General features: G+C 38.2%; 1 protein-coding gene across 5 annotated transcripts; it reads right to left on the reverse strand.

Moving 5' to 3' along the window:
* Positions 1–238: 238 nt before the first annotated feature.
* TAMM41 (TAM41 mitochondrial translocator assembly and maintenance homolog) lies at positions 239–26481 on the reverse strand. Of its 5 annotated transcripts, none has more exons than XM_068695156.1 (9): positions 26243–26481; positions 24948–25127; positions 22626–22718; positions 17261–17411; positions 15105–15244; positions 12712–12883; positions 10745–10807; positions 2771–2868; positions 239–683 (listed from the first exon to the last, which is right to left on the reverse strand). In XM_068695156.1, the coding sequence occupies exons 1-8, from the start codon at positions 26378–26380 to the stop codon at positions 2792–2794; spliced, it is 1014 nt and encodes a 337-aa protein (XP_068551257.1). In that variant the 5' UTR covers positions 26381–26481; the 3' UTR covers positions 239–683; positions 2771–2791. The 5 variants fall into 5 exon arrangements, with proteins under 5 accessions (XP_068551257.1, XP_068551256.1, XP_068551255.1 ...); XM_068695155.1 differs by having other exon boundaries at positions 239–1164; XM_068695154.1 differs by lacking the exon at positions 239–683 and having other exon boundaries at positions 2189–2868.
* Positions 26482–27782: the final 1301 nt, after the last annotated feature.

The raw sequence follows: 27782 nt of genomic DNA on the forward strand, positions 1-27782 counted from the left end.
TTTCACTTTGTACATTTCTGTACTGCAGCTAGGAAAGCTCGGGTCCTTGATGGAACGAGAATTACAAAAATGCAATAGTTACATCTGCAGTTACAGACAAAGAAGAGATAAATGAGACAAAATTTTGAACGCCGTTTTAGTTTTTAGCCTTAATTATCTGGTCAGGTATCCAGTACGTGGAATAATTTTCTAACAATCCAGCATGCAGCAACAAGCATTTTTTAAAAACAAAATCAACTTTTTTTTTACTTTCCATATTTATTTTCCAAAAGTTGACAACAAGAACAGAATTCACACACACAGAAAACCATACATTTCACTAAAAAGTTCTCATGGAGTTTGTCAAAAACAAATCCTTTTTAGAGGCTAAGCAGGAGCTGACACATTACATGCTGTCAATTTCAGTTTTCAATTTATTTATTTTTTGTATCCTAAGACTTCCAGTAGATTATGCCCCCTGCCCAGCTCCTCCTCAAAATAAATAAATAGAATTGGTCTTTTGTCCATGCTCCTGTCCATGTGCAACTTACTCCACAGAGTACTTCATTTGGGACAAAAAATAAAAGTCATTACCTCATTAGATGCCTCTATCCAGAAGTTCTGACAGCATTGCACTTCTTACTTGGTAGCTACTTCATTCAAAAAAGCCTTGACTCCCTCCTGAATTCTCTCATGCTGTTCCTCTGTCCAAAAGCGTTGTATCTGTCAGGGTGTGTTTCTAACACTGGGATCAGTACTCTCTGTTCTTAGGAATTTTCCACTGAACATACACCTAAGTCAGTCAATATCTGATTTCAGGTTTCCTTTTACTAGAGCTGAAATGTATGAAAACATATGACTATTTCACATTGCCCCTGCATGTGAATTTAATTTTAAGGTGGCTATGGTATATTTTGAATAAAACATTTCTAGATGGTCCAAAAAGAAACCTCATCGTGCAAACAAAAAAATCTAGCCAAAACCCAAGGTTAATTTAATATAAGCAGTGGCTTAAATTCCAAAGATCCATTTCATGTAATTTTTTTTTTTTTTTTTTTTTTTTTTTTCAAATCTAGCACTTTGGTTTCTTACTAACAAGAACATAGAATTCTAGTACCACGTATACATTTTCTAGTTTAAGTCACTTCTTCTGCAGAACAGAGCACCATCAGGACAGTCAGACTCCTAATATCAGAAAATGGACATGTGAGGGGATTTGTCTAACAAATTCTAGATCCACTAACAGGCAGTGAAATGTTACAGATCGGTCTATGACTTTAGAAAATTACTATTTATTTTCTTGGAAAAGAATACTGATATTAAAGTCAGACAAATTTATTTCCTGACTATATTCAACTTTTGCCATTTTAAAATAATCGATATTTAAAAGTTCCCCTGTGATTGAAGTAAGCCTTAGTGAGTCACATTAAATAAAATATTGTATTTTTTTTTCCTATCTTCTTCCTTAAATTTATGCTTTGAACTGATCCCTGGAAACTGCAGCCAATTTCATTCCAATAACGTTTTTTAAAGTGAGATCATTAAATCAAAGTGTAGCTTGAGAAATGGCCCTATGGACCACGATACACAAGAAAAAGCACATGCTAGTCAGGAAAGATATTTCCATTTTTAACCCCACTGTTTTTTGTGTTTGTTTTGTTTTTGTTAAATTGTTGGTACTTTCACAAGTGAAATGAAATGTTCTCTCAAGTTCCATTAAGCAAAACATCTAGAATTAGCAAATCCACCTGAGCCAGTGCCAAAAGCATTCTACTTACAACAGATGCTCTGATTTATTTCATCACACATGAATACTGTCATAAATTTCCATTCTTTAATGGCATCATGTAACATATTATGGGATAGTCCAACTTCTTTAGCATAGTTTGTTTAATTAAGCAAGGGTGAACAAGTTTTATCTTCATAGACATTATATTCAGAAAAAAAATATCAACGTGTCAAACACTTTTGTTTCTAAAATTCTAGTTCTTAAAGCACTTGGATAAAATCTTCTGCCTAACAATCCATTTCATAAATCTGTACAAGTAGATGCTGAATGCCAATGACAGTATGACTTTCCTTACAACTATGACACCTTGGACAACACTTAGCTAAGACTTAGGCAGCTGTCATTTGAGTCTCACGAAAGGAACATAAAAATTTTACAAAATGAACTGATTTCAAACACACTTTCCCAGACTGAAAATCATTGTGTTTTTATTTATTTTTTATTCAGAATGTGCCAGATTTGAGAAAAATTTACTTGTCATGAAGTCTAACCTGCAGATGCATCCACTTAGCATCTTCAGAAGAATTCTAACAATGAACTTGCAAGTGGAGAAATAAATAACATATTTCAAGAGAATAGTTTAATACCTAATTAAAATTCTACGGACTCTCCAGTTCTGCAAGTCTCTGAGAAAACTAAAATTGGGGAAGAGAATATTTTGAAAGAGCCTTGGGGGTATTTTCAAAAATAAAGCTATCATTACGTAGAAAATAAGTGACTTTGGTCTTTAATTCATACGTACAATAGATTGTTTAAATTCAAGGTTCCTGAAAATTCTTTGAAAATCTGATTTACATGTACAGAAAAACTAGTTTCAGTATTTACATAATAATTCTTTTGCCCTACTTCCATCACACCTTCCCCAGTAACAAAAATTTCTATGGCAGTAGTAAAAATGGACACGGAATTATTAGAACTGACTTCTTAAATGCACTTTCACCTTCTTAAGTAGGCAAAGCAACACCAGAAAAAATATTTGGAGAAAAAGTACCATTTATTTACCCACACACAGTGTGTCAAGACTCAAGATGTCTTCTTTAACCATCCCTTTGTCATTTTATACAATTTCTTTACACTGTAAGTCACAGATTTTTTTGCCCCTAGAAGAAAAAAAAAACAAAACAATTACCAGAAATCATCAAAATTTTGGAAGACCAACTCAAATAATAGATTGCTTCTACATGAAGTAAAATGTTTTCCTGGAAGAATGACAATAACCTAATATGTCATGTAGACATGCAATAACCTTGTCACAGTCATAACACTGTAAATAATGACACAAGACCACTTTAAATGGTATCAAAGCAAGCAAGAGAACAGAATCATTCTGAAGACCTGACAACACTGCACACAAACACGTACAGAGAGCAGCAAAGGCATAGCATCTGTAGGAATGCATGATGTAACTCCTAACTAGTAGCGATGGAAACTTGTAACATCTATCACTGTTCTTAAAATGCTACATATACAAAGGCTTTTACACCATTTGTGTCTGCTGCAGATGCTCCCCAAACCAACACACTGTCCTTTTCAAGCCCTTCCTAGTACATTACTGGCATGCCCAGCTGTGTAGGAACATATTCTGGCCTGGCAATGGACCCCACCAACCTGGTAGCCTGTATTATACAGCAGGACGCACAGCCAGAACTATTTAGAGGACTCCAGGCTGTTATGCATTCATGTTAATGAGCAGACCACATCTGTATGAGGAATTTAGTCACTGAAGCAAGTCTGCTCCAGAGGCTGAAGCCCACCAAGTCGTGCAGATTGGCTGCGCACGTTTGGGTAAAGTTTTACTGGAGGGACAATGGGGAAGAAAGAGAGCGAGAGAGATCAGAACATAGCCAGGACAAAAGAAGAGTTTGCTCAAGCAAGACAAGCAAACTACACACAACTTGTAGACAACAAGTTTTATGCTTCCAAATCCCAACTTCTTCTAAGCAGATTTTGGTTAGCCTTGCCTGATGCCGTGCACCAAGCTTAAGAGGCACCTGGTTGCCTTGTTGTAAAGTTGTGAAGTGTAACCGCACCGCAGCAATTTCAAAGCATCACACTGATGCCCATTTTGATTTAACATAATCTAACACTGCACACCACCAGAAGTTTCCCCAAGGCAGTTTCAAGCCCTAAGGAGAAACAGACCCACAGCGTTGCTATTAAAAAGCTTGCAAATTAGAAGCAAAAAAGAGTATCATTTTTTCATAGGAAACATGCCGCTGACTCTTAGGGTAGAAATCTATTCTGGTTTCAACAGGTTGTGAAGTACATTATAACCTCCTTGCGTATTTTGTTATTGCCTCACCCGAACTAATGGCAGCTACCATTTCATAACTGATGGAACAAGTGCGTCTGCAAGAGATCAAAACTCCTCAACTTGCACAACGAAATGACATCTGTGTCCTTAGGTAAAAAGAAGTAACACTGAAATGATGATGGGTATGGAGAACCAGGTTAATAAGGCATGTACCGTACCCAGGTGAAGCCTGGTAAAATGAAAGAAGCAAAAATAACACTGAGATGATGACAGATGCCACGATTTGGCAACACTGCCAGTGTCAGAAGTACACTATGGACACCGGCATGAATACCTTCTCACGGGGATGTTATCTAGAATAATTTTGCTTCGGAGTTACTTGCCTAGTGCTGGCTTATAATAAACCTCGTGTTAAGCTGGAGTAGCTGTGATATTCTGGCATCATCCCACAGCAACCCACAAGTAGAGCACTGTGGTAAATACCCTGCCATTACACCAGGCCTACAATGCAGGCAGGCATTTCTCTGTTTTCACAGGGATACAGAAGGATTTTGCAGCAGCCATCGCCTCCACGCTTTTACAAGTTTTAGACAGACAGGATTGAGGATGGCTCCCACATAATTTGTAAAGCACATCCTTAGTTAGACAGATCCTGAATTTCTATCAGACATGAGCCTTCTCCTACAGACCTACTGTAAACAACAACAGCAAAAAAAAAAAAAAAAAAGACATCATTTTACTGGGTTTAGTCATCTGGTATTTGAAAAATTAAGATGTTGTTCATCTTGGCATTTCAGCAGGGTTCTGAGCTCCTAGCCAGTGGAGCTTTCCTCCTTCCAGCTTTTGCCATTTTTTTTAAATTAAAAATACCCTCCAAAAATCCCCACCACCACACAGTGACTTTCCGGATTGCTACCAAGTGTAAACACTTAAAAATTCAAAACTGAAAATGGAAGTTTTTCATGCTGCTCTTTGGTCTCGATGCTTATACGCACAGATGGAAAGCCCATTCCCAGTACACTCTACTTACTAGTTTTTCTTATGTTTATTAAGCAGCACACAGGTTACCTCAAAAGATTGACTAAAGCCCACAGAAGCAGTGTAGCAAAAATCCCACAGTATGACACACCAGAACACAAGGAAAGATCTTCTGGAACAAATTAGACTCAGGTTTAGCTATCGCATTGCACTTTTGAGGGAAAAATGGATATGACAATGTTTGAATTTAAAGAGACTTTAGAAAATAAACCAAATAAAGATAAACAGTCTTAAGTGAAAGATGCTTTCATTATTAGTAGTCTAGAGTCACAAAAATCAAATAAGCATACAGTAATGTGGAAAAGCACATGCTATACTTATGAACAACTGTTTAAAAAACCTTTCATAACAAATCATAACATATATGTTGTATTTAATCATTTGTACCTGTGTATCTAGTTTATCTAGTTGCAACTTAAATAAACTCAACTTTAGCTTTTGCAAGGCATCCTTCATAGATATATTTTCAACTTACAGAATCATGTGCATCCCATATGTAAGGTTAAACTTTCCTATATATATATTTTTTTTAAACTAAAAGCAAGCACACTAATGAAGTCACGATGTTATCCTTTTGCAGCATCTCAAATAACAAGTAAATAATCGTGTAAGTTCCAGAGCACCTCTCACATCTGCATTCAAATTACATGCAGTATACAAATTCCAGCCGCAGAACAAGGCCAGACCGAGCTTAGGCACAGCACATAAATGAAGTAAATGGTTCCCATCTCAAAAGTTAAAACTATGTAACTGCATAGCTTTGACAGTTACTGTCCAATCTCCTAGGTACTGTACTTCCAGGATACAGCCCCTCGAACACTGCAGTTGCAGTGCCAGAATCGAGGTTCTGCCATTCCAATGAAGTCAGTGTACTTGTGGAAGCACAATATATATAGCATGTGGCAAAGCAACAGTAACACAGCTGCTACAGCCCTGCACGACTGTAATTAACTGCGCTGGCACTGCAGCCTGCGAGTCAGCTTGTTCCATCAGCTTGCCAACCTACTCTGCCTCTTGCAGCAGCTCGACATTAAGAGATTTTTCTCCATATTTTCCCCCTGCAGGGAGAACTCTGTCGAACTCCACCCACTACAGCCTTGAACCTAGCATCTTATGTAATAAGATGCTTACATTTCTGCCCCAGCACATCATGCTACAAAGCAAAATACAGGTTTATACATACAGCTGGTTTCTTAAAGCAGCCCTCAGGGTGATGAGTCACATCTGTAGTAAAAGTTAATGGTTGTAATTATGGCTCAGTCTCAGAATCCGAAGCAGTTGGACCACATGAAAATGTCTTTCTACTTTAGCTATGAATCTATGGCTTGGTGGTTCCAACTCCCCTTTAGATTTTTCCACTATATGATAGAGAACAAAGACCCAATGCACATGGAATCAAGACCACAAAACTTCAGTGTAAACATCAGTTGTATCTGTTTTTGCTTAAAAGTCCCATGTTCCTTTCATTAGAAGTGTTAGTAATTTGGCTATAATATAGCACTATCTTACAGGTCCCCCAAAGTTTCCCTCTAGATATATCTGGATGCAGTATTCTTTATTTTCTTCACTGCTGAAGAGCTGTCATGCTATACAGTGGATGCAAATATTTATATGTTGTTAGTATATCATGCACAGACATGCAAATGTTTTACACATTTACAGTGAATTACAGTTTAATGCAGTATTTGTTTTGTTCAGGCAGCTGAAGAAGAGAGAAGTTACTACAAATCTACAGAGTATTTTATATAATGCTGCTTCTTATAATTTAAATAAAATATTTCCATGAAGACACAGTATCCTAACATCCCAACTGTAAGGAAACAAATGTTATTCAGAGCAGCTAAAAGCGTTTGTGTTAATTTAAAAGATGAACAATCACTTCAACTGATGATACATTCCTAATATTTTGGTTTTTAGACACTTTCAAGGCTTACAGTGTTCCTTTAGAAAGATATAACGAAATTTAAGCTAAAGTATCAACATCTTCACAGCAAAACAGAACTTCAGAGTCAGTTCCCAAAGACCGTGCAGACTCTGGGTATGTGGGAAAATAAATCAAACGATTGTGCCATCTCTAATGGGAAACAGAGAGGCATGCTTACCACAGACTCAAAAAAAGAAATGTACAGGCACACTTTCAAAAACTAAATAGGGCATTTAACAACAAACAAAAACATAGAGCTTGAGCTCAACTCTAAAACCAAATGGGCAGAGAAAGATGAAAAAAGTTCTCCTAAATGGGTTGAAATTCTTTATTTTGCCTGTGCTCTTTGCCAACAACATTAATACACAGCGTGCCATCTCAGTAACAACTATTCCCAATTTAACATTTGATTTAGGCACATGCTTTACATCGGACTACTATGTTACAGACCAGAAATCAAGCATTTTACATTTTTCTTATGTTTTTAAGATAAAAGAATCAGTTAAGGAGACAATTTTGTGTCCCTCTAAACATTAAAAAAAAAACAAACAACGATGGCCACAGATTGAAAATTAATTCGTTCACATGTACACACATAGGACAAAAGTACTTATATAGTTACCAGGAACAGAAAGAAGAAAATAGGCGGAACTCATTTAATGGAAAAACTGATTTCACAATCAATTTTTCACAATTTTCACAAAACAAATAGTTCTCAGGGGCACAGAACATTAGAGGAGATTTGGCCAAAGAATTAAGAAATGCAGCACCCCTAGAGATCAAATTTAATAGCTGAACACCTTCCTATGATACACACTTCTTCCATGAGTCAAAGAAATACTTTCTACATAGAAGCCATGCTGTTTTGTCTCTGTATAGTGTGCACCTACATGAGTGGTAGCTGATAAAAGCCCCAACAAAGGGCAAAGCAACGTGAAGAGCATTACCGCCTGCCCCCTAGCGACACGTGTTTCAAATTAAGAAACCGCGACTGAGAGATCTTCATTTGAAGATACAGCAAGACTTCAGATAAGCTCAATCAGGAAAGTCTGAAGAGAAATATTTCAAAAAAAAAAAAAAAAAAAAAACAAACAACACCCAAAAAGCTTCTACCTCTAGGCTAACTAAGCCCAAACAAATGGAAACCTGAATTCCTGGGAAAAAAAAAAAAAAAAAAACAAAAAACACTGAAGATCATAAAAACCCACAACATGAAAAAGTTACATTTCATTTCTTCGTTAACATGCACTAGAATTTAGAGCTTTATTTACACAGCTACTGGTTCTGTCCATCTTCAGTATATGCAACTGACAAGGTTCTGGTGAGGCCACCCTGCAGGCTGCACGCCTTACAGACGCTTCTGATTGATGCTAACCAGGGGATCAGGACACCCCAACTCCAGCCAGGCAGGTCTGCACAGCAGCGCTCAGGAAGGTTACCTCTACATTCATTAAACAACGTTCAGGAGCTAGGAAATGCCAGAACTGGGCTTTTTTTCAAATCTAACTCATCTCCCTCAGCACGTAGTTGTGTAACCTGAAGAGATCAATCCTGAATTCAGTTCCTAACAGATTCAGCCAGGTTCTGGCAGAACTGCATTAATACAGTTAAAACAAATAAAATCACGCTAAGAGTAAATAAAATAAAATAAAATAAAGCTCCACCAAACCTCTCTCAAATTTGTCTTGTGTTCAAAGCAAAGGATCAAGCTTTGCTTGATCTGAATCAAACTGCAAAGACGCATTTTCAGCAATAAAAGCATTGGAAGAAAACACACGTTTGTTATTTACATTTATTCTATGTAACTAGCTGGTTAGAAGACAACTAAATTTTATTCTGAAGCAAAAAAAAAAAAGCCACTACATAAAGCAAAAAGCAGTTAAGACGAAAGTGAAGAGGAGGCATTTCAGGTGCACAAAACAGAAAATATGGTAAAAAATGACAAATCCTGTTAAAAACATGCATTAGGACCCCCCAGAAGTCCTAGTAACAATACAGGCTGCAAGCGATTTACTGAATGACACATAAAAGGAGCTAACAGCTCCCAGAGGTGATTTTCTGTCTATCACGATTTAGACAGATGGAGAGCATAAACAATTTGACAAATCTTAACCACTTTTATTCACATTCCTTCAGTTACATATAAGCAGCTCTGCTCCATGGCTCAGCCACGCTGCTGGCTTTCACAAGCACTGAATTCACACATGGTGACACCTCTTCACACCCCTCCCCTCCAATTATTTTGCTCTACAAAATCTATTCTCTATGGATTCAGAAACAGACTGGTTACAAGCTGATCTTTCTAAAAGCCTCATGTTGCAACACAAGTCTTAACCATTAGCAGGTAATTTTGACAACAAATCCTAAAAATAATGCTTCACTTATTTAGTTGGAAAAGGAAGCCATATATGTGGTACGTCTAGCTCATACAACAAAAGTTTGCTTTTACAAATTGAGATATGCCCTTCTGCTCCTCCAAGTACAAAGCTGGGCAATAATTTTGTTATACTTCTTTCCCATAATAGAACCAGACTATTAACAGATGCATAAGAAGTACAACTGTTCCTGCTTTACGCAGCAAACCACTAATGGTCCTGAACACTGCAACTTGTGCTTCTTACAAGGAGATATCAGTGCAACCAACTTTGGAATTGAACAGCAGCTATAGAAATCTGGATAAAGATCACTTAGTAAGAATGTATAAAAGCTGCTTTTAAAACTAGTAACGACATTGCTTGTATATAATTGCTTTGTGGAAAATATAGCACAGGTATGAATGAGGTCAGACTAGAATATGAGCAACTTCATGCAAGCAACAAGATTTGTTTATTTTGCAGGAATTAAAATGAGATCATGCGTTTGTCTGTTTTTAAGGTAATGAAGACTCAGGTTCTAAGCCTTTCTTTTGAATTGAGGTGCAGTTCATTCAGCTTCTTAAATGCAAAAAACAGAGCATCTTAAAACTAGATTTATTCCAGAACTCAGAAAGACAGGATGAAGCTTCAGCTATGTAATTGGCAGTAACTTTTGTTCAGTTAGGAGGATTTTGGTAGCTGAAAAACATCCCTCATTTTCCCATGCTTCTACAAAGCAAGTCCTTTTTTGCCTTCTACATCTTCTCTCACACTGACTTTTAACACTCGACTCTCCTTCTAAAGTAATTCCTTCTGAACTATAAGAGTTACAGTAATATCCAATACTCACAAAGTATATACGTTTAGTTTGGAGTACAGAAGGTATCTGAACCTTCTTCTGAACTCGGACAGAAACTTCAGATCATGTCAAACTCTTCTCACTGTACACTCAACCCCTATTTTATAATGAGCTAACCTGACAGTCTACATAACATCAGTACAATGTATTGATCATTTAGGGATCCAACCACATGTAGAAGGTCAGAGGGAATTATGATTATTTTTTTTTTAAATAAAAGAAGAGCAGAAGCAGTGCGCATCAGATAAATATAAAAGGAAAGTGAAGTCAAAGATTTTTGTTGTTTTGGTTTGTCCTTTTTTATTATTTTTTATTGTTATTGAAGTCACGTAGACTCCAATTCCTTTTGACATTTTACAATTTCTCAATAGTTATTGAAAGCAGAAATATCTATTTCTTATTTCCATAAACTTCCAATATTTGGGTGTCATTAGACACCCAAAAAGTTTATTCTTTAAACTCTCAAGCAAGGCAATCTTGGGGCCCTAAAAATTTTACTTTGTAAAATCAGAAAGCCTACATGGATAGAAGTTACACACATACTTACCAGCTGTTAGTATGGTTTTAGCACTTTGCACTATACTAGAAGATCTCACAATTCCTGAAATGCCTGCAGATAGAAAAGCATACAGATGTTATCCATCTCAGAAGTTCTGTGTATGATGCAATTCATTCATCTAGCATTCACACTATTTCTCTAAAATGATCAGTCAAAGGATTCATAATTATGTTCCAGAGTTATGTTCCATCTAAGCACTGTCTAGATCAGAACAAGTTATACTCATTGTTTACGTCAGTATGAAATTAGGATTTTGCACTTCTCTTGTCAAGTAGATATGTTTATATTGTACAGCATCTGACTAGCTTTTTAAACAATCGACTTTTGGAGACAACACTCGTTTGCCACTTCACACTCCAGCACATTCAGTTTCCATTCTCCAGAGGTCTTTAGGTGTAAATGGAATAGTGTATAAAATGATACAAGAAAATAAAAGCTTTAAGAATTTATATTTGCGCTAATGCATAAAAGCCTACTGATATGTGCAGAACAAAAGTACTGTACATTATCAAATACTTAAAAATGAAGGAAGGTAGCAGTCCCAGAGTTAGTCTTCCAAACTGAAAGTTATTTTTCTGCATTAACCAGAACATAGAGTACAGTATTATTTCTAAAACCTTCTTTCAAAGGCACTTCTGTAAAGAGCAAAACCTAAGGATACCCATGAACAAGTAAGAGGAATACAATATTCCACGTGCATAAATTTTATTTATTTATTTTTGGGATGGGGGAACAAGTCATGCTGAGCTAGTAAAACATCTAGGGAAAATGTAATTCAACTTGAGTACTCAGCTTAGCCTGGTAACATTACCAAATGGTTTTCTCTGCTCTTTATCCAAATGCTTGAATGAGAAAATTCCTTTGGCAACAAAACTGAAAGAGAGGTTTTGATTTGTCCTTCTGAGAGTATAAACTGCTTGGCTGGAGAAGACTGGATCTATCAAACGTTTTGACATTTAAGTGTTGCATTCCAGTACACAAACCATAGTATCAGCCATGCTTGTAATATCCACATAAGTACAACTAGCAGAATAAGTAGCTCAGGGTGGACAACAGAGTTGTAAAACTCACAGCCTGCTCCCAGATACAGCTATTATCACACTACTGTTGCAGTACATCCCCAGTAGCACAAGAGCTGACAGACTGACATAAAAGAAGCTGGACATCCTAGATGGCCAGGTGCAATGCGTCCTAGACTGTCTATGGAGAAGAGAGCTGAGACTCTTTCTCCTCCCACCCCCCCACCCCAAAAGAGAAATCAGTGCAAGAGCTCCCTCTGCAGTTGGCTCCTGTCTTGCGGCTCTCAGGCATTCACACATCGATGCTCAAAGAGTTTGCAAAATCGCTGCCTGGATCTAAGATGTATCAAAGTACGAAGGACGGTTCAAGTACTAAACGTTTTCATTTATCTGCAGAATAACAGAACAGTTATGTCTGCAGAACAAGCTTTAACTTGCTTGTACAACAACCTTGTCTCAGAGAAGCTACCTGTGATGATGAGAAGCACCTCAATCTTTTTCCTCAAAGCTTCAGTTCTCTGCCAGAGCACCAGATACCTGGACGAACTATAATTGCAAAGGGTAATGCCAGCAAGCTAGAAAATACAGCACCACATTGTATGACTGGGAGAATATACAGCTTAATGTTTAAATGAAGTTATACCAGCCAGTGAAATCCTGAAGCATCCCACAGTTAGATAATCTAAGTAGGTCAGAGACTATTTCTTTCAAGATACAAAATAAAACTCTTGGCATTTCTACTGATATAGAAAGGTATTTTCCATTATTTCAGGGACCTTCTTTGCAATCAAACAGTAGAATGCGCTTTTAAAAACTTACTACAAGATTAACTTCTTATTGTCTTATTCCTTCTGGCTAAATCATCCTTCTGAATTAGAAGAACATACACCATAAATCTTTATATCATGTCTTAAAGGGGATTACAGACAGGCCTACCTTGATGCACCACTAATCCACAATCAGGGTCATGGGCAACTTGCAGTAAAATTTCTTCCACATCTCTGTTTTTTCCAGGAGGGTCTACCAGAGAAGTTATCTTTTGTTGCAGATTCTTTGGCAAAGCCATGAGTTGTGTGAATTGACCTTCTGGGCTTTTATCAATCTGAACGTTATTAAAAAATAAGACAGTAAAAACAAAAATTCAGCATTAACAAAGCAATTTCTATTCAAAGAAATCATGAAAGTCTTCTGGATATCTTTGGCCTGTGATAAATACCTCAGAGAACTCTATCAATTTCACATGTAAAAGTTATTGACAATGCTAATGAAAACTCTCCATGTGCTGGCAAATGCAGTGTCCCAGTTCTAAACTGAAAGAATAACTCAATGGAAAGACATTAACTTCCATCCAAGGGAAGCCTAAAGTATAAACAGAATCTTACTGCCCCTGCAAGAAACTTCTCATTGAAACTGTACCATTTCTGCTCTATCCAATTTCCTCTGGAACATAAGAACATGAAAATGAGAGAAAATGTTCCCAAAAGACCACTTAGCTCTGTTTCTTCTGCTGAATATAATCAAACCAAACACACACACAGAGTTTACTTTGAAAAACATTTTCTCTTCTTTAAACACAAACCACATCTGGTTTGAATAATTTGAAGGAAACATTCATTTCACATTTTCCAATCTAAATCAGAAATTCAGTGACCCTGTTTTGAATACAATGATACCAACATGCAGGCCTGTACACGTTGATACAAAACGTAAGCACAAATATTGAAAAATGTTTAACGGGAAAGGGCTCTCCAAAATGGGGGGAAAACATTAAGAGTCTGAGTACTCCCACACATCTTTTTACACATTTCTTGGAGGCATCGGTCAGGAGTTTAGTTGTCCTGTACTCCCTCTAGTCAATGGGAAGAAAATGATATCCAGATGAATCACCCACTGACTACAGAGGGAGTCAACAATGCACAGGCTTTTAACATTATGTGGGAGGAATCCATGCCTGAAACAGAACTATAAGAACTAGTGTCTGACTTCAATTGTTTCTAAGGAATCTTCTAAAAAAGATTTTTCTCTGTAATTCTGAAGATGTGTCCTTGGAGAGGGTGGTTTCTATTCTCTGTTAAGCAGCATTCCAGATAGAAGTTATCCATTTCAGTCTGGGGAATAATGGCAAATAACCACCACAAAACATGAAGAATAAACTATACAACAGTATATACTCAACACAACAGTAAAAGGATGGCATTTCATCCACAGCCTCAATGACTAGTACGGAATTCCAAACAGATGTATTATCTAACAATATATTTCTAGTATGATACTAGATTTTGTTCCAAGGTAATGTAACAGGGAATAGTATTCTAACTAGGCATTTTCGTGGAGGAAGCAGCATTAGTTCTTTTCAAAATTCATTTAAATATTTCTGTTAAAGCATTTGAAAGTACATTGTTAAGAAAACATGGAGACAGCTGCAGCATAATATAGATTTGCCTTTGCAGTACTCCAAAGAGCTGCAGTAGACATGTTTACTATACTCAAACTTGCTTGTATCTCTAACAGCTTCCTTCAGTTTCTAACAGACACATCCTAAAAGGATGCATTAGTGAGATGCTTACCAAGGTGACCCTGAGGACAGAGAACTCATGTCCATGAGACAAGTCATGCTATTTGTAACTTAATGTTGAAATGTATATCACAGCTGAATATTAGCACAAAGATGTGCATACTACAAGAGAAAAATTGCTAAAAGCCCCCCCCAACTGTGACATCCCACCCCTAATTGCCATATTTCACTTATACCTTAAGCCACAAGGATGGAATTCAAGACAGTAGTCATTCTGGACACCTGTTTTCTGACTATTAGGAAGAGATTTTTTTTGAGTATGGGTATTTAAAGATAATGCCAGAATTTCAGTTGGTTACTCAACTGATATTCATAACTAGCACAAGAGGGTTTTTTTTTTTTTAAATACACTTTTTGACTGCAGAAAGTTGCACCTCTAAGTTACGGCCTCATCTTTTTAACACAAACCATGTGTTTATTCATCACTTCCTAGACTGCTGTCTCCATATGGTAATCATTAGACCACACATTTTCAACTGCTCTTCTCTTGTTCCCTTGCTAGTGCTCTAGTCCTGTGGCTATGCTCAAAGAAAATGAACAGTAGTTACTACATATGCAGAGACTGGTATTCACAACAAGTTCCCCAATTGCAGAATTAACTCAATAATAGAAACATAATAGCAGGTATAGTGACTACAACTGCGTGCCTTACTGTGGCATAATTCTCGCCTTCTGTCAATGTGATAAAGCATTTCCCCTTGTTGTTTTTTTTGTTTGTTTGTTAAGTGTTTTTAAGAAAACCACTTGCCTCTAGCCTTCCCAGATGGTGCTTATACACCACTTGAGGGCAGTCCTGCAATATGTTACTGTACAGCTTCTGAAAATAGGGAACATTAGGTTTCACAATGTTCTGCACTTTCGATCTGTCTTCTCCTATGATCATTCTGAAGTCACCTAGTCAAGAAAAGAAAAACAGTTAATTCATTAGGGCAAAACTGAAAACCCAAATAAGGAAAATACAACAGAAATGAACACAGTACAAAACTGTCATCTGAAACTCTTTATTCTTCAATTCTATCAGTGCCTACCTAATCAATAAGATTTGTCTTCTCACAGTCAAAAAATACCATCCAAATAACTTCAAGCACAGAAAAGAAACTTCAGAACGGTGATGTGGCCTCTGATATGCTGTAACATCAACCCATGCATCCGCATTTGCACTTACATAACAAAAAATTCCAACTTCCAAGTGTAGTCTCCAAAGCAGCAGAAACACAATTACATCCTTTCCAATCATTCAATTTCAATGGGTTACTAAACAGTATTAGTGTAACCAGCCCCAACACCTGGTATCCAAAACCAAATAACCTTCATTTTTCCAATTCTGAAAGAAAATAATCTGCATTATCTCTGCACTTCAAGGACAACACTTGAAATACAGCTAGTAGCAGCCATGGTCAGATTACAACGTCCCTTTTTCTCTTAGACAACTGCTTTGTTAGATTGGAAAAGCAACTCCTTTCAACACCACTGCTACTCTACTCACCTTTACACTTCCTTTTAAGATATACTTTGTGACATGTTCTAATAAGAAGTTCCAATGTCAGTGAAAAGACAACCTAGATTAGTGTTTACCTACCTCTGCTAGGTATTACACCCTGGTAGCATCTAAAATTACAAACTAGGAGTTAGAAGCTCAGTGCTGTCCAAAATCATGAATCAATTCATTGTCATACTTTCCACCGTTAGGAGATAAATGTTGTTGCAAGGTGGCAACTTGCTAGCATTACTTAATTTCAATTTATGCCAACCAGCAAAACTAATAAAAACTTCCCAGAGTACTTCCAGACACTGTCTCACCGCTTTCAAAATGCAACAAAAAATTATTTCCCAAATTAAAGCATGAACAACTCTTTTCAGCAGTTATGTACTGCAAGGAGACTGATTAGAGTAACTCAGAAATCAGTGTTGTCTACTAGAATCCCGCCTGAAAAGTTTAAGACTTAGCAAGAAGGCAGCAGAATAACATATCTATAAACATGTCATTGACAGCTCTTTCCTTGAGCATGCCTGCCTGGGAGTGTTATTGCTTTAGCTGTATTCACCCAGCAGAATCAATTTCAACATCTCATAGCATGCTAACCGATCTGCCAATTTTCTGGTTAATAGCATTGTTTCAAAGGATACCCATAAAATATCTTAGTCACTGGTGCCCACTAAGAATCTAATGACATTCCTGAACAGGTTTCAGGTGAGGCAGGTAGCAAACACATGGGGTGTGCAACCCTTCACCATCACTCAAAGAGATAATGGTTCAGAAAAAAATGCTATGGAAAATCTGAGCAAATTGCAATCTAAACCAACCAGGGAAATACTATGTACAGAATAGTAACACTCCTCAGTGGAACTAACCTGCAGTTTATAAATGCAGTGTATGTTTTGGGTTGTTTGTTTGTTAAAAAAGAATGCAAGGCCAAGCTTGCATTTCTACATGAGCAAAGGAAGTGGTGTGTAAAATGCAATTCCAAGCAAACTTGTTCCTAATTATTTCAATAAAGACGTCAATGTTTTAGGAGTAATACTTAATTTTCATAGTTTTATTTTAATGAAAATTTTCATACAATTAATTGTGGATTTAAAGGCTCATTTGGAACAAGGGGTTTGGTTTGTTTTTATATATCACTTCATTTCACCACAACCAATCATCCATACCTAGGTGCTTGTAAATCAAGAACAGTCTTGCTTACGTACCTCTACTTATCCCTCAATTGAATACACACAGCCTTTCCAAAGTGTTATGTACCCAGCAGTAAAATATAGCTAGTGGAGCATGTGAAAGCGTAGGTCCAAATCAAAAGAACATCTGATTTACTACGTATCAGACTCACTACTACTTGCACATCATACATGTGGTACAATAGCTCCAACTACAGCTTTTCTCCTCAGAGACTTTAGACACCATATACTAACCAGAATAGGAGAGTCCTGCAATCTGCATATAGAGGTCTTCTTCAGAGAAACTTTCTGGTAACATGAGAAAGGCTGCTGTGACTGCACTCTTCAGATTGCTAACAAGCGCAGCTTGCAGCTTGCCATTCTCATTCTGTGTCAGTATTTTCACCTGAAAAAATCAGAGTAATTGGAAGCAAGACTTCAGGAAAGTGCTACTGAAGACGGAGCTAGAAACTTTACTCAACCCAACATGAAAAATAGTAAATTTGAATTAGATCCTATTATTATTGTACAGAAAAGACCTAAGTGTCATCTTCTGTTTACACAGTGGGATAGGGGAACTCTTTCTAAGATCTAATAGTCTGCTACAAAAGGCTGTTTTTACAAACATATTCAGAACTGTTGTAAGCAACAGCCATCAACTATTCTCTGAAGAGCTATTCACCTTTTTCATGCTCATGAATTTAGGATTAATCAAAACAGTAAGTTTAAACGAATCAAAAATATTTCACATGGTATTATGCAATAGGAAAAAAGACCACTGTCACACTGAAAGAGAATGGTATACCAGAAAAACAGCAAAGTTTTCCTATTCACCTTCCCTATACCTTTTTTTCCAATAGAGGACTCCTTGCTGGTGCTCTACCATATGGTTGAAGCAGCTTCTTAGACATTAGCTCTCCTCCTAGAAGAAGTAGGGTTTTATTTTGCACTTTGTATGAGGAGAACACTGCAAAGGGAACTTCACATACATGTGAATGGATCACTGAAGTTGGATGATTCCAAATGCCACAAAGACAAGTTTATCTTCAGGAAACATTCAAACTGTTCAAGACCAACTACAGAATCCAGTAATCTAGGATATGGAAATATACTGTAATAAGAAGCAGATCTTCAGTCAGAAGTCAGCATAGAAAAATATTACTACAGAACATTAGACAGATAAAGTCAGCCCAATTTATAAGGTGACTGACTGTGCCCTTTCAAAACTGACTCCCCCAAGAGTATCTTCCTGTTTTAAGTTTCTTTCATTTTTAAGGGTTCAGGTTGGGCAATACTGTCTTTCTTATAAAGAACAGCTTATTAATATTTGTTTACTCTAGAATATATGAAAATGCAAATCCACCAGCAGTTATGAATGAACGTACACAATTTGTTTTTTCTCCCCCAGAAGCCCACATGCAAATGCTCTGCAATAAAACTTGAATTTCTGCCCACAAAATATAACCTGGAAAGGCTAAGGTATCATTTCAAGTAAATATTTTCTTTTGGTGTAAATATTAACAGATTAAGAAAATGAATCCAGATTCAATACGAAAGAAAGAAAAATTAAGAATCTGATATGGCTGCCACACAAAATTCTTCTTATTGAATGGATATCAACAAGGCAATGCCTGGGATGGCTGATAGTAAGTTCAGAACTTTATTTCTCCCTGTCACAAAGTCTTTGAAAGTGTAAAACTAGAACAGTATCTCACTTTGCTGTGGTGGTGAATTCAACAGTATAGAGGTTGCTCATCTCAAGCTTTCTGAACTAATGCATGGTTTTGCCTAACATTAAGTCTATACAGCAGTCTGGAATTGGTCCAGGGTGTTTTTTTTTTTAATTGCTTTGTATTTTGTAGCATTAAAATGAAGGACAATGGCAAAACACACTAAACTACTGTAAATTCATCTCCTGGGAAGCCTTGAATAAATTTGATTTCCTTGAGAAACATGGAAGTTTACTGAATGCATACTGACTTTTTCAAATACGATCCAATAAACAATTGGATCTGGTCATGAGGACAAACTAATATTTAAAATCTCCATTTAATTCACTTATATCCACTTTCATAGATCGTTGCTACAACAAAGCAATAAAGACAGGCAGAAAAGCAAAGCCTGTGGTGCTAGTCCTCCTTGTGGAAGGCCACAGGCTGGTTTCAGTGAAAAGAGTAATCTCCTTCACTCAAAATACTCCTTAACATACATCAGATTTTTTTTTTTTTTTCCCTCTATGGGAAGCACTATGCAAGGCTTCAATATTTAAAAGCATAAAGCACTGCCACAGCGATACTCTTTAGGAACAAAATTCAAACAGACCAGAGAGCTAGAAAACACAGGAAAGTAGAGTGCAATTATTGGGGGTAAATTTGTAAAAAGCCCACAGTTAAGGAAAACTGTTTCACAATACAGAGAAATTAAGATCAGAACTATTCACACCACATGAGAGGAAGAGAGTCCCATTTATTCTGGTTTTACACTATACATGAAATTAATTTATCTAACACTACAATTAAGACTTTTAAATTATTAAATGTTTTCAGTGAGAATATATTCAGTTTTATAAATAAGCATTATTCCCACTTCACCAACACAACAGCTTTAAGAAAGAAGTGTTCTATTTTCACTGCTAGGAAATTCATACCTAAGAAACTGTGAGCATTTGCACGGAAAGATACACACAAACAAAATACAAGAAGAAAATCTCATCATAGAATGAGAGGTTTCAAGAGTACTATTCCAGTTTGCCAGTTAGCTACACCTACACTCTGCTAAACATCAAAGTAAGAGGATTTTTCCATTGTTTTTTGAAGAATGTTTTAAAGTATTTGGACAATGGGGAAATTCTGCAAACTACTGCTCTGTTACTCCTTTGTGGGAATTTCTGCAACACAAAAAAACTAAATTTCCCAACACCCTTTAAGTAGTACAAAGCACTTCTATATACTAGTCATACTCCGCCCTCACCTCACTTCAATTTATTAAACACTTCTCTTAATGGCTTTGGAAGGATAACAGTAAAATACAACTCCTTTATCACTAACACTATGTTTAACAAAAATTCAGTAGCACTTCAGGTGCTTTTAAAAATCTTCCTCTGAAAACACAGTTATGTTTCACTTGTCCTTGTTTGTTCTACTTTTTAGTTACAACAGCATTTTTTTCAGGGTACCTGTCAGTTATGAAGAAATTACAACTAAGTTTATTCAAATTTTCAATATAGTTAACAGTAATTTAGTATACCAGAGTTTTAAATTTAATTTAGCATGAAAAGCCAACAAACTTTTAACACAAACAAAGAAGCCTGTGAAAAAAAAGTAGCATTTCTAAATGACAACTCCATCTCTTCAGCCAAACATCCTGCAAAGATTACTTGGTCAAGGCAATCAGCCTACAACAGAAACAAAAACTCCAGTAAAAATGACACCAAGATTCCTAAGGCAGAGAATGTTTCATCTCATGTGCTAGAATAACTTGGCTAGCTTTTACTCACAGAGCGACAGATTTGTAATGGAACACCAGAAAGGCATCGAGCTCTTTCTCATCTACATGACTGAGAAGAAAATTCCCAAACTGTAAAACAAAATTACTCTGGCCTCAGTCGACTGTGTCCAGAACTAGGCACAAATGGCATATAAGAGATTATAGGAAATACAAAAACAAACCCAACCCGATCTCTCCAAAAGAGGCTTATTGTACATTTTTAAGGAGGAAGAAAATCTTTCTACCACTATCACTTACAGCATGTTTATCAAAACAATCAAATCAGATGCAAAAACAGGAAGAGCAGATGTTTGAAACCTGTAAAAACAAATTTAAATACATTTTGGGGAATGTCTGCAAACACACTGTAACATTGTAAAATCCTAGATAGTGATATTACAGACCCTACAGGAAGAGACAGTTTAAACACCCACCACATAATCTTTCAGTCAATTTCTATTTTAAATCCTACAGCCTTTATCCAGTGCAAATTCCTATGAGCTTTATGAAAATAACTTGTACCAATTCCTTATTTTATCTATTAAACACATATGCATGAAGATATATCTGTCTCTTGTTAGCAACCAAGAGAAATACCAAATTATTGTGCGAGTATGTACTCCTACTGAATTTAATCAGAAGACATAAAGCCCATTTTATATGTACTGAGAAACCCCAAAATAAATCAAAGCAGCAGCAAGTGTAGTTACGCTGAAAATAAACAATCAGTATTCATAGTTGAAGTGAAACTCCTTCAGTTAATTTTCCTCAATGCGTTTAATTTTATTCTTTATAAATGTAACAGCTGTTCAATGTGTTTAGTTTTATTCCATATAAAGACAGCAGCTGTTCTAATCTGCACAATGCCACAATAAGTCACTGGAGATGAGGAAAAGTCAGTTGCGCTCTGACAACCTATTTAAAGTTGCATCCTAAGTTATTCATTAAGAGCATAATTAACTTCTGCTCTATGACTTGCAGAGAGTGGTGTCACCTCCTATTTCCCATCCCTCCCCCCCCCCCCCCCCAAAGAAAATTTAACTTGGCACTGCTGCCATCTGCTGAAAGCACACTGAATCAGACACCTTTGGCAAAGACAACAATGCTCTTTACATGTTTCAGTTAACTGTAGATATTTAACAAGAGAATGATCTAGACGGTAGCTGCAGAGCAAAGCAGCTTTCACCTTTAAAGGCTTCTATTATTTAACTCAACTTTAAGTTTCCAGATGACACTAACTTGGGAGGAGCTCCTGACTACACTGAGGACAGTGATACCTTGCAGAGAGATCCTGACAAATTAGAGAGCTGGGCAATCACTCTTGGGGCACCACAGTAAAAGAAACGGCAATAAAAGAAAGTATTACTCGGTGTCCAAAGGAGGGCAGCAAAGATGGTGAAGGCTCTAGAGGGAGTCTTCTCATGACAGGAGCAGAGCAGGCTGAGGGGGGGCCTCATGGCTGCAGCTCCCTCACGAGGGGAGCAGAGGGGCAGGCGCTGAGCTCTGCTCTCTGGGGACAGCGACAGGACCCCAGGGAACAGCGTGGAGCTGGGACAGGGAAAGGTTTTGCACCCAGAGGGTGGTCAGGCACTGGCACAGGCTCTGCAGGGTAGCAGTCATAGCCCCAAGCCTGCTAGAGTTCAAGCAGTGTTTGGACAACATTCTCAGACACAGGGTCTAATTTTGGGGTGGTCCTGTGCAGAGCCAGGAGTCGGACTCAATGATCCTCAGGGTCCCTTCCAAATCAGGATATTCTATGATCCCATGAACTGCATTAAATTTTGGTGACTCCTGTTATTTTTTATTTAAGTGTAAATTAATGTTAAATGTAATATTTAAATTTTTAAGGGACTCTGAGTTAGCATAGTCCAGTTCCTCAGGATTTACTACAGGCAGAAAACTGTTGTTAATATACCTAACTTTATTTTTTTCCACGTAACACAGATTATTAATGAGGTCTATATTACACTTTCTTTCAATGGTTACCCATCTAGTAGGACCAGACCCCTAAATCAGGGCAGACAATCCCTTCAGTACTGACTCATAGATCACGAACAGTTGAAGTTAAAACTACAACTGGTAATTTTGCATCCCTGTAATTTCCTGCATTTCAAGAGACATAACTAATAGTTACCGGCTTTTGTAGGCGTCCAGCAACATAGAGGGTTTTCCAGTGAAGTAAATCATCAATCAGGGCATCAGTACTAATTACACCATATTTTATCATCTGGAGAAAAAAAAAAGCAAAATAAAGGTTTGTGAACAGTCATATAGATGTGCTGTTTTCATTGCAGGAAGTTTACTATTTTCTGTAACTGTCATTAATTCTAAGGAACATACACCTCCAATAAAATATTGCACGCATAAAACTAAAAACATTTTACTGTCCACATCTTGTTTCTTAATCAGCTTTTGCTCCCGACTATTTGCAAATTATTCTCTAATACACCTTTACCATAAAAGCATCTCTTTGATAACACTTAGAGAACTGCTCTTAGATAATAGCATCATACAAAGAAGAGCCACTTAAGTGACGTAGCTCCATAGTAAGCTTGGTTTGGGGCTTTTTGTATTTTTTCGGTTAAAAAAAAAAAAAAAAAAAAGACAGGACAATTGGAAGAAAGCAAGAACACAATACAAGAAGAAGGAGCAATGCGACTACTTACTAGAAAAAAAAAAAGTCAAATAGCAACACTGATAGCCTAAAACAAGATAAAGGAGTTCCAAAAGCAAACTAGAATTTTTAAGTAAAATAAGTTTTAAAGAAAACCAATGCAGGGACATCTACCAAAACACAGGCAGTAAAAAAAAAAAAAAAAAAAAAGTCACATTTGCATTCAGTCTTCTGGAAATAAATAAAAAAAAAAAAGAGTGTAATGGAAGACACAAAGGACCCTCTAAAATCCTTTCTGGAAAGGAAGTTCCAATAAAACCATTCCCGGATCAATTCCTGAAGGAAAATGTTCTTCAAATCCCAAAGTAACCTAGTCTAGATAGAGACTGACCTGAAGAAATTTGAACATTAAAATGAATCTGTTCTTTAAAAGATTTAAGTTACACTTAGTTTTACACCAGCAAAACTATGCAGTAGTTAGAACACTCCACAGTATCTCTCAAGAGATATAATGAAAAAAAAAGAAGATATGAAGAATTGAAGGATTTCCTATGAAGACATGAAAAATAATGAAGAATTTGTCAGCAATTTGAAATAAATTATAAAGACATTTATGGATACTGTAACTGGGGGAAAGGAAGAAGTATCAGGAAGCTTTTATTATTATTTTCAGAAACTCTTTGATGCTAGAAAACAATTTGTGATTTTTTAGTTGACGTTATGGAAGAAGTAAGATGAACTCTTTTAACAGTTACCAGTTTGCACATCCTGAGTTTCCAAAGATTATCACCAAAGCAAGGCAGCCAAGTCCAGAAATTCTGGATAACAAAGGACCACAGACTGTGATATAACTAGTTATTAGATAGGCATATAAAGAACCAGAAAGAACCAAATTGCATCACAAAGGTAACTGATCCCTAAAATAAAATCCAATACCCGTTTTGATGTAAAGAGAACAAAGTTTAAACTCCAAATTCTTGCCTCATCCAGATACCTAAACAAAATTGCAAGTATATAGTAAATTTTTTAAACTAGCTCTCCAGCATCATATGAAGAGTTCTGACACGTAGCCAACGTTACTACAATTTCGTGCTCTGAGAAACTTCAGTATGTACAAACAGCATTTTTCCCACAACTGTCCTTCATGTAACTTCTAATTTTCTTAACAGAACTTGCTTCTGTTACATCCAGTTTGTTACCACATGGCAAAAATTAGTCTAAATCAGCACCAATAAACAGAAATACACACTTCCTGCCCCTGCCTCCTCTTTCCAAACACAGTCTACATATAATTGTGGTGTAGGCCTTGCTGGACAAGTACTACTTGCCTGGAATGATTAACTATACCCAAACATCACAGGTAAAAATGTTTGCCATTAAACAACACAGATGTCAATTACAGCTTGCTATGTTAAACACCTGTGGTTTTTGTTTATTTGTTTGTTCTATGTCAAACAAACAGAAAGGATCTAGTTTGTTATTACTATGTGGTCAACTGCTGAATTGAAGGCTGTGTCGTCATCTCCCCCCCCCAACACAAAGCAGTGATATACTACTGTATGGCCACTGGCAAAACTGGAAGTGATAAGGAATGTAAATTCAGGTTCTGAAGTGCTTTAGTTGTGAATTTCAAACATTACCCATGTTTGTAAAGTGCTAGAACAGCTGCTTTTTAATTAGTATGATATTTGTGAAACAGTTTGAGACCTAAATATTGAAAATATCACCAATTAAGCATCAATTGCAGTCTATCAGATGTGCTTCCTGGACAGAAATCTGCTTTAAGCTAATCATTTCAATATTTCATGCACAAACATTTAACTTATTAAAACTCATACTTACCCTACCATTACATGGCACTAAAGTGTTGTAGTAAATCCCTGCTCCATAGCTCTGTATGTTACTTATCTGTTTTGGCCCAAAAACTTTTAGGAAGGAATAATGACTCTTGTTCTTTAATAAGTTCATCATATGCCAGGTCACAGAATCATCAACTGCAAACACAAAGTCCAGCATATTGTTCTGTGGATACAGAGAAAAGTACTGGTTTTCATATCAGGAAGGAAACAATGTTAATCACATTAATCCAATACCTGCATAATAAGCTAGCTACCAGCTAATAATGGTCACTTAATTAAAAACAAGATCAAACGCACAAGGCTTAACATTGGACACAACTTGAAGGTTACAATGGAGCTGTATGTTTTTTAGGTCACTACCAGTGATGGTCCAAAATTTTCCCTTCCCTCCCTGTTACACCGCCAACCTTCAGCCTTCCATAACACCGGGAACACACGACAAGGTCTCAGTAGCACCACTTCCCAGCTTGGCCTAATAGCTGGGACTGCTAATGAAGAGAACTTTTGCTAATACACAAGGCCACAAGCTGGGAGATGAGGGCACACAGAAATCAAGAAACTGTACTTCTACTGTACTCACTTTTATTAACAAAGCAATCCACACATTAAAGACTTGTAACATTCAGCGCTGTGCTGCTCTCCCAAAGAACACTGTCCACACATCCCTTTGCACAGAGGAGCTGCAAAATCACCACTCATCCCTACCGTAAACCAATATTTTGAGTAATAGTGCTTCAAATTCCTTAGACTTACTGTTTTGGAAGTAAGAAACACTTAAAACCACAATTGTGGAGCATGCTTAACAGGCCAGTGTGAATGCACAACGCAGCCCAGGACCTGCTTTAAGAAGTCAGATGCAGGCACGGGGAGATCCCAAGCTGTTCCCAGGTGGTTTGACCCCAAACGTGGGCACCGAGCTCTGGGTAACAACACGCTTTGCCTCAGGTACCCGCATCCTGCGGACAGCACGAACGAGCCCGCGCACTTCCTTAAAACCAAAAAACGTAAAAACTAAAAAAATGCAAAGCTGAGTTGAGAAGCAGGGTTCCCAGGTACACGACAAAAGGGCAGCTGAACCCCTAACTGCCCTCGAGGACTGTCAGCCACAGGCCCACGGCTCCCTGCGGCCCCCGACGCCCCCTGCCCGGCCCCTCCCGGTGGCTGCGGGCCGGCTCCGCTCCCCCGCCCCTCCCCGTGCCCGAGCCGCAGCGGCCCCAGCAGCCCCCGGCCACCCCCGGGGAGGTTACGAGGGGCGTGGAGGGGGGGAGCCGCGCTCACCTCGCTGTGCCCGGCCGAGGGCCCCGCCTGCCGAAAGACGCCGGAGCCGTAGGCGAAGGCCAGGCTGAGCTCCTGGGGGAAGTGCGCCAGGACCCGCCGGAATTTCACCCCCGAGCTCGACAGCACCGGCAGCGCCATGGCGGCCACCTCGGCCGCCTTCCCCCGCCCGCCGCCTGAGGCGGCGGCAGCGGCGCAGGGAGGAGAAGGCCGCGCCGGGAAGGGGCAGCGGCACCGTCACACAGCGCCCTCTGCCGCCTGGCGCCGCCGCCATCCCGCTCAAACCCGGTGTAGTGCCCGGAGCCCCGGGACGGCACCCACCGAGGTGCCAGGGGGCCCCGCGGCGGCCTCCGGTGCTTTGGGGCTGAGCCCCCCTCAGCGCCGCCCCGGCCCTGCCTGCGGGCGGGAAGGGAGCGAGCGGCCCCTGGGTGCCTGCCCCGCCGCTGGCAGGGTGTCGCAGCCCCCACACGACGGGCTTGTAGTTTTTTCCCCCCCCATTTTGTTTCAACTGCTGTTATTTTTTTATCTATCTATTTATTTGTTTATTTATGGTTGGTTGGTTTTGTTCAGTAGTCGCAATTCTGTGCCCCTTCTTTGGTTGTTTTCCTTTTCCCCTTGTCCTTTTTTTCATGTTTCCCGCTGATTCGAGGCTTCCCTCAGGAATTCTTGTCAGCTTTATGCTCCTTCACACTTCTCCCATGCTGTGAAAACAGAAAGCCCACGACGTTTAATCATCACATTTGTGCTCACGACTGTCTCACACTCCCCTTGTGTATGAAGTACTCTGCTGAGCATGTCGGCTTTAATTTTCAAGTCCTATATAATAAATGTAGCTCAGTATTAAATACATAAAAATTGTTTATGAGATGGAAGCCTATCTTGTTTCCTCAACATTTTATTCTTTCTTCCATCTGTCTTCTTTAGGATCACATGTTATCTTTCATGTTTTTATGGCTTTCAAATCATCCCATTTAGGCTGTATGCTGTTATGAGAAAAGGGGGGCATTAAACATCCAGTCTGAGGCTTTAAACATGTGATTAGATCTTTACACATTACTGGAATTATACATCTGCTTAAAAGCAATGTTATATATGAGACCATCTGTAGTTATTACAGAAAATACACTATCACAGAACCACACGATGTTAGGGATTGGAAGGGACCTTGAAAGATCATCTGGTCCAATCCCCCTGCTGGAGCAGGAACACCTAGATCAGGTCACACAGGAACACGTCCAGGCGGGTTTTGAACGTCTGCAGAGAAGACGACTCCACAACCCCTCTGGGCAGCCTGTTCCAGTGTTCTGTCACCCTCACCATGAAGAAGCTTCTTATGTTTAAGTGGAACCTCCTATGTTCCAGCCTGCAGCCATCATCCCTTGTCTCATTAGATGTCACTGAGAAGCACCCGGCTGCATCCTCCTGATGCTTGCCCTTTACACATTTATAAACATTAATGAGGTCACCCCTCAATCTCCTCTTCTCCAAGCTAGGGAGGCCCAGCTCCCTCAGCCTCTCCTCACAAGGGAGATGCTCCTCTCCT

Source organism: Anas acuta, chromosome 11, assembly GCF_963932015.1.
Source record: "Anas acuta chromosome 11, bAnaAcu1.1, whole genome shotgun sequence".
In the NCBI taxonomy this organism is placed as follows: domain Eukaryota; kingdom Metazoa; phylum Chordata; class Aves; order Anseriformes; family Anatidae; genus Anas; species Anas acuta.

What these genes read in the sequence shown, in the direction of transcription:
- TAMM41 (XM_068695156.1), bottom strand. Translation starts at nt 26,380, where the DNA reads ATGGCGCTGCCGGTGCTGTCGAGCTCGGGGGTGAAATTCCGGCGGGTC. An exon ending in CTGGACGCCTACAAAAGCCG is followed by an intron (nt 17,412 to 22,625) that starts GTAACTATTAGT and finishes TGATTTTTTCAG; the next exon opens with GTGAAAATACTGACACAGAA. An exon ending in TGCAGGACTCTCCTATTCTG is followed by an intron (nt 15,245 to 17,260) that starts GTTAGTATATGG and finishes TTTCTTGACTAG; the next exon opens with GTGACTTCAGAATGATCATA.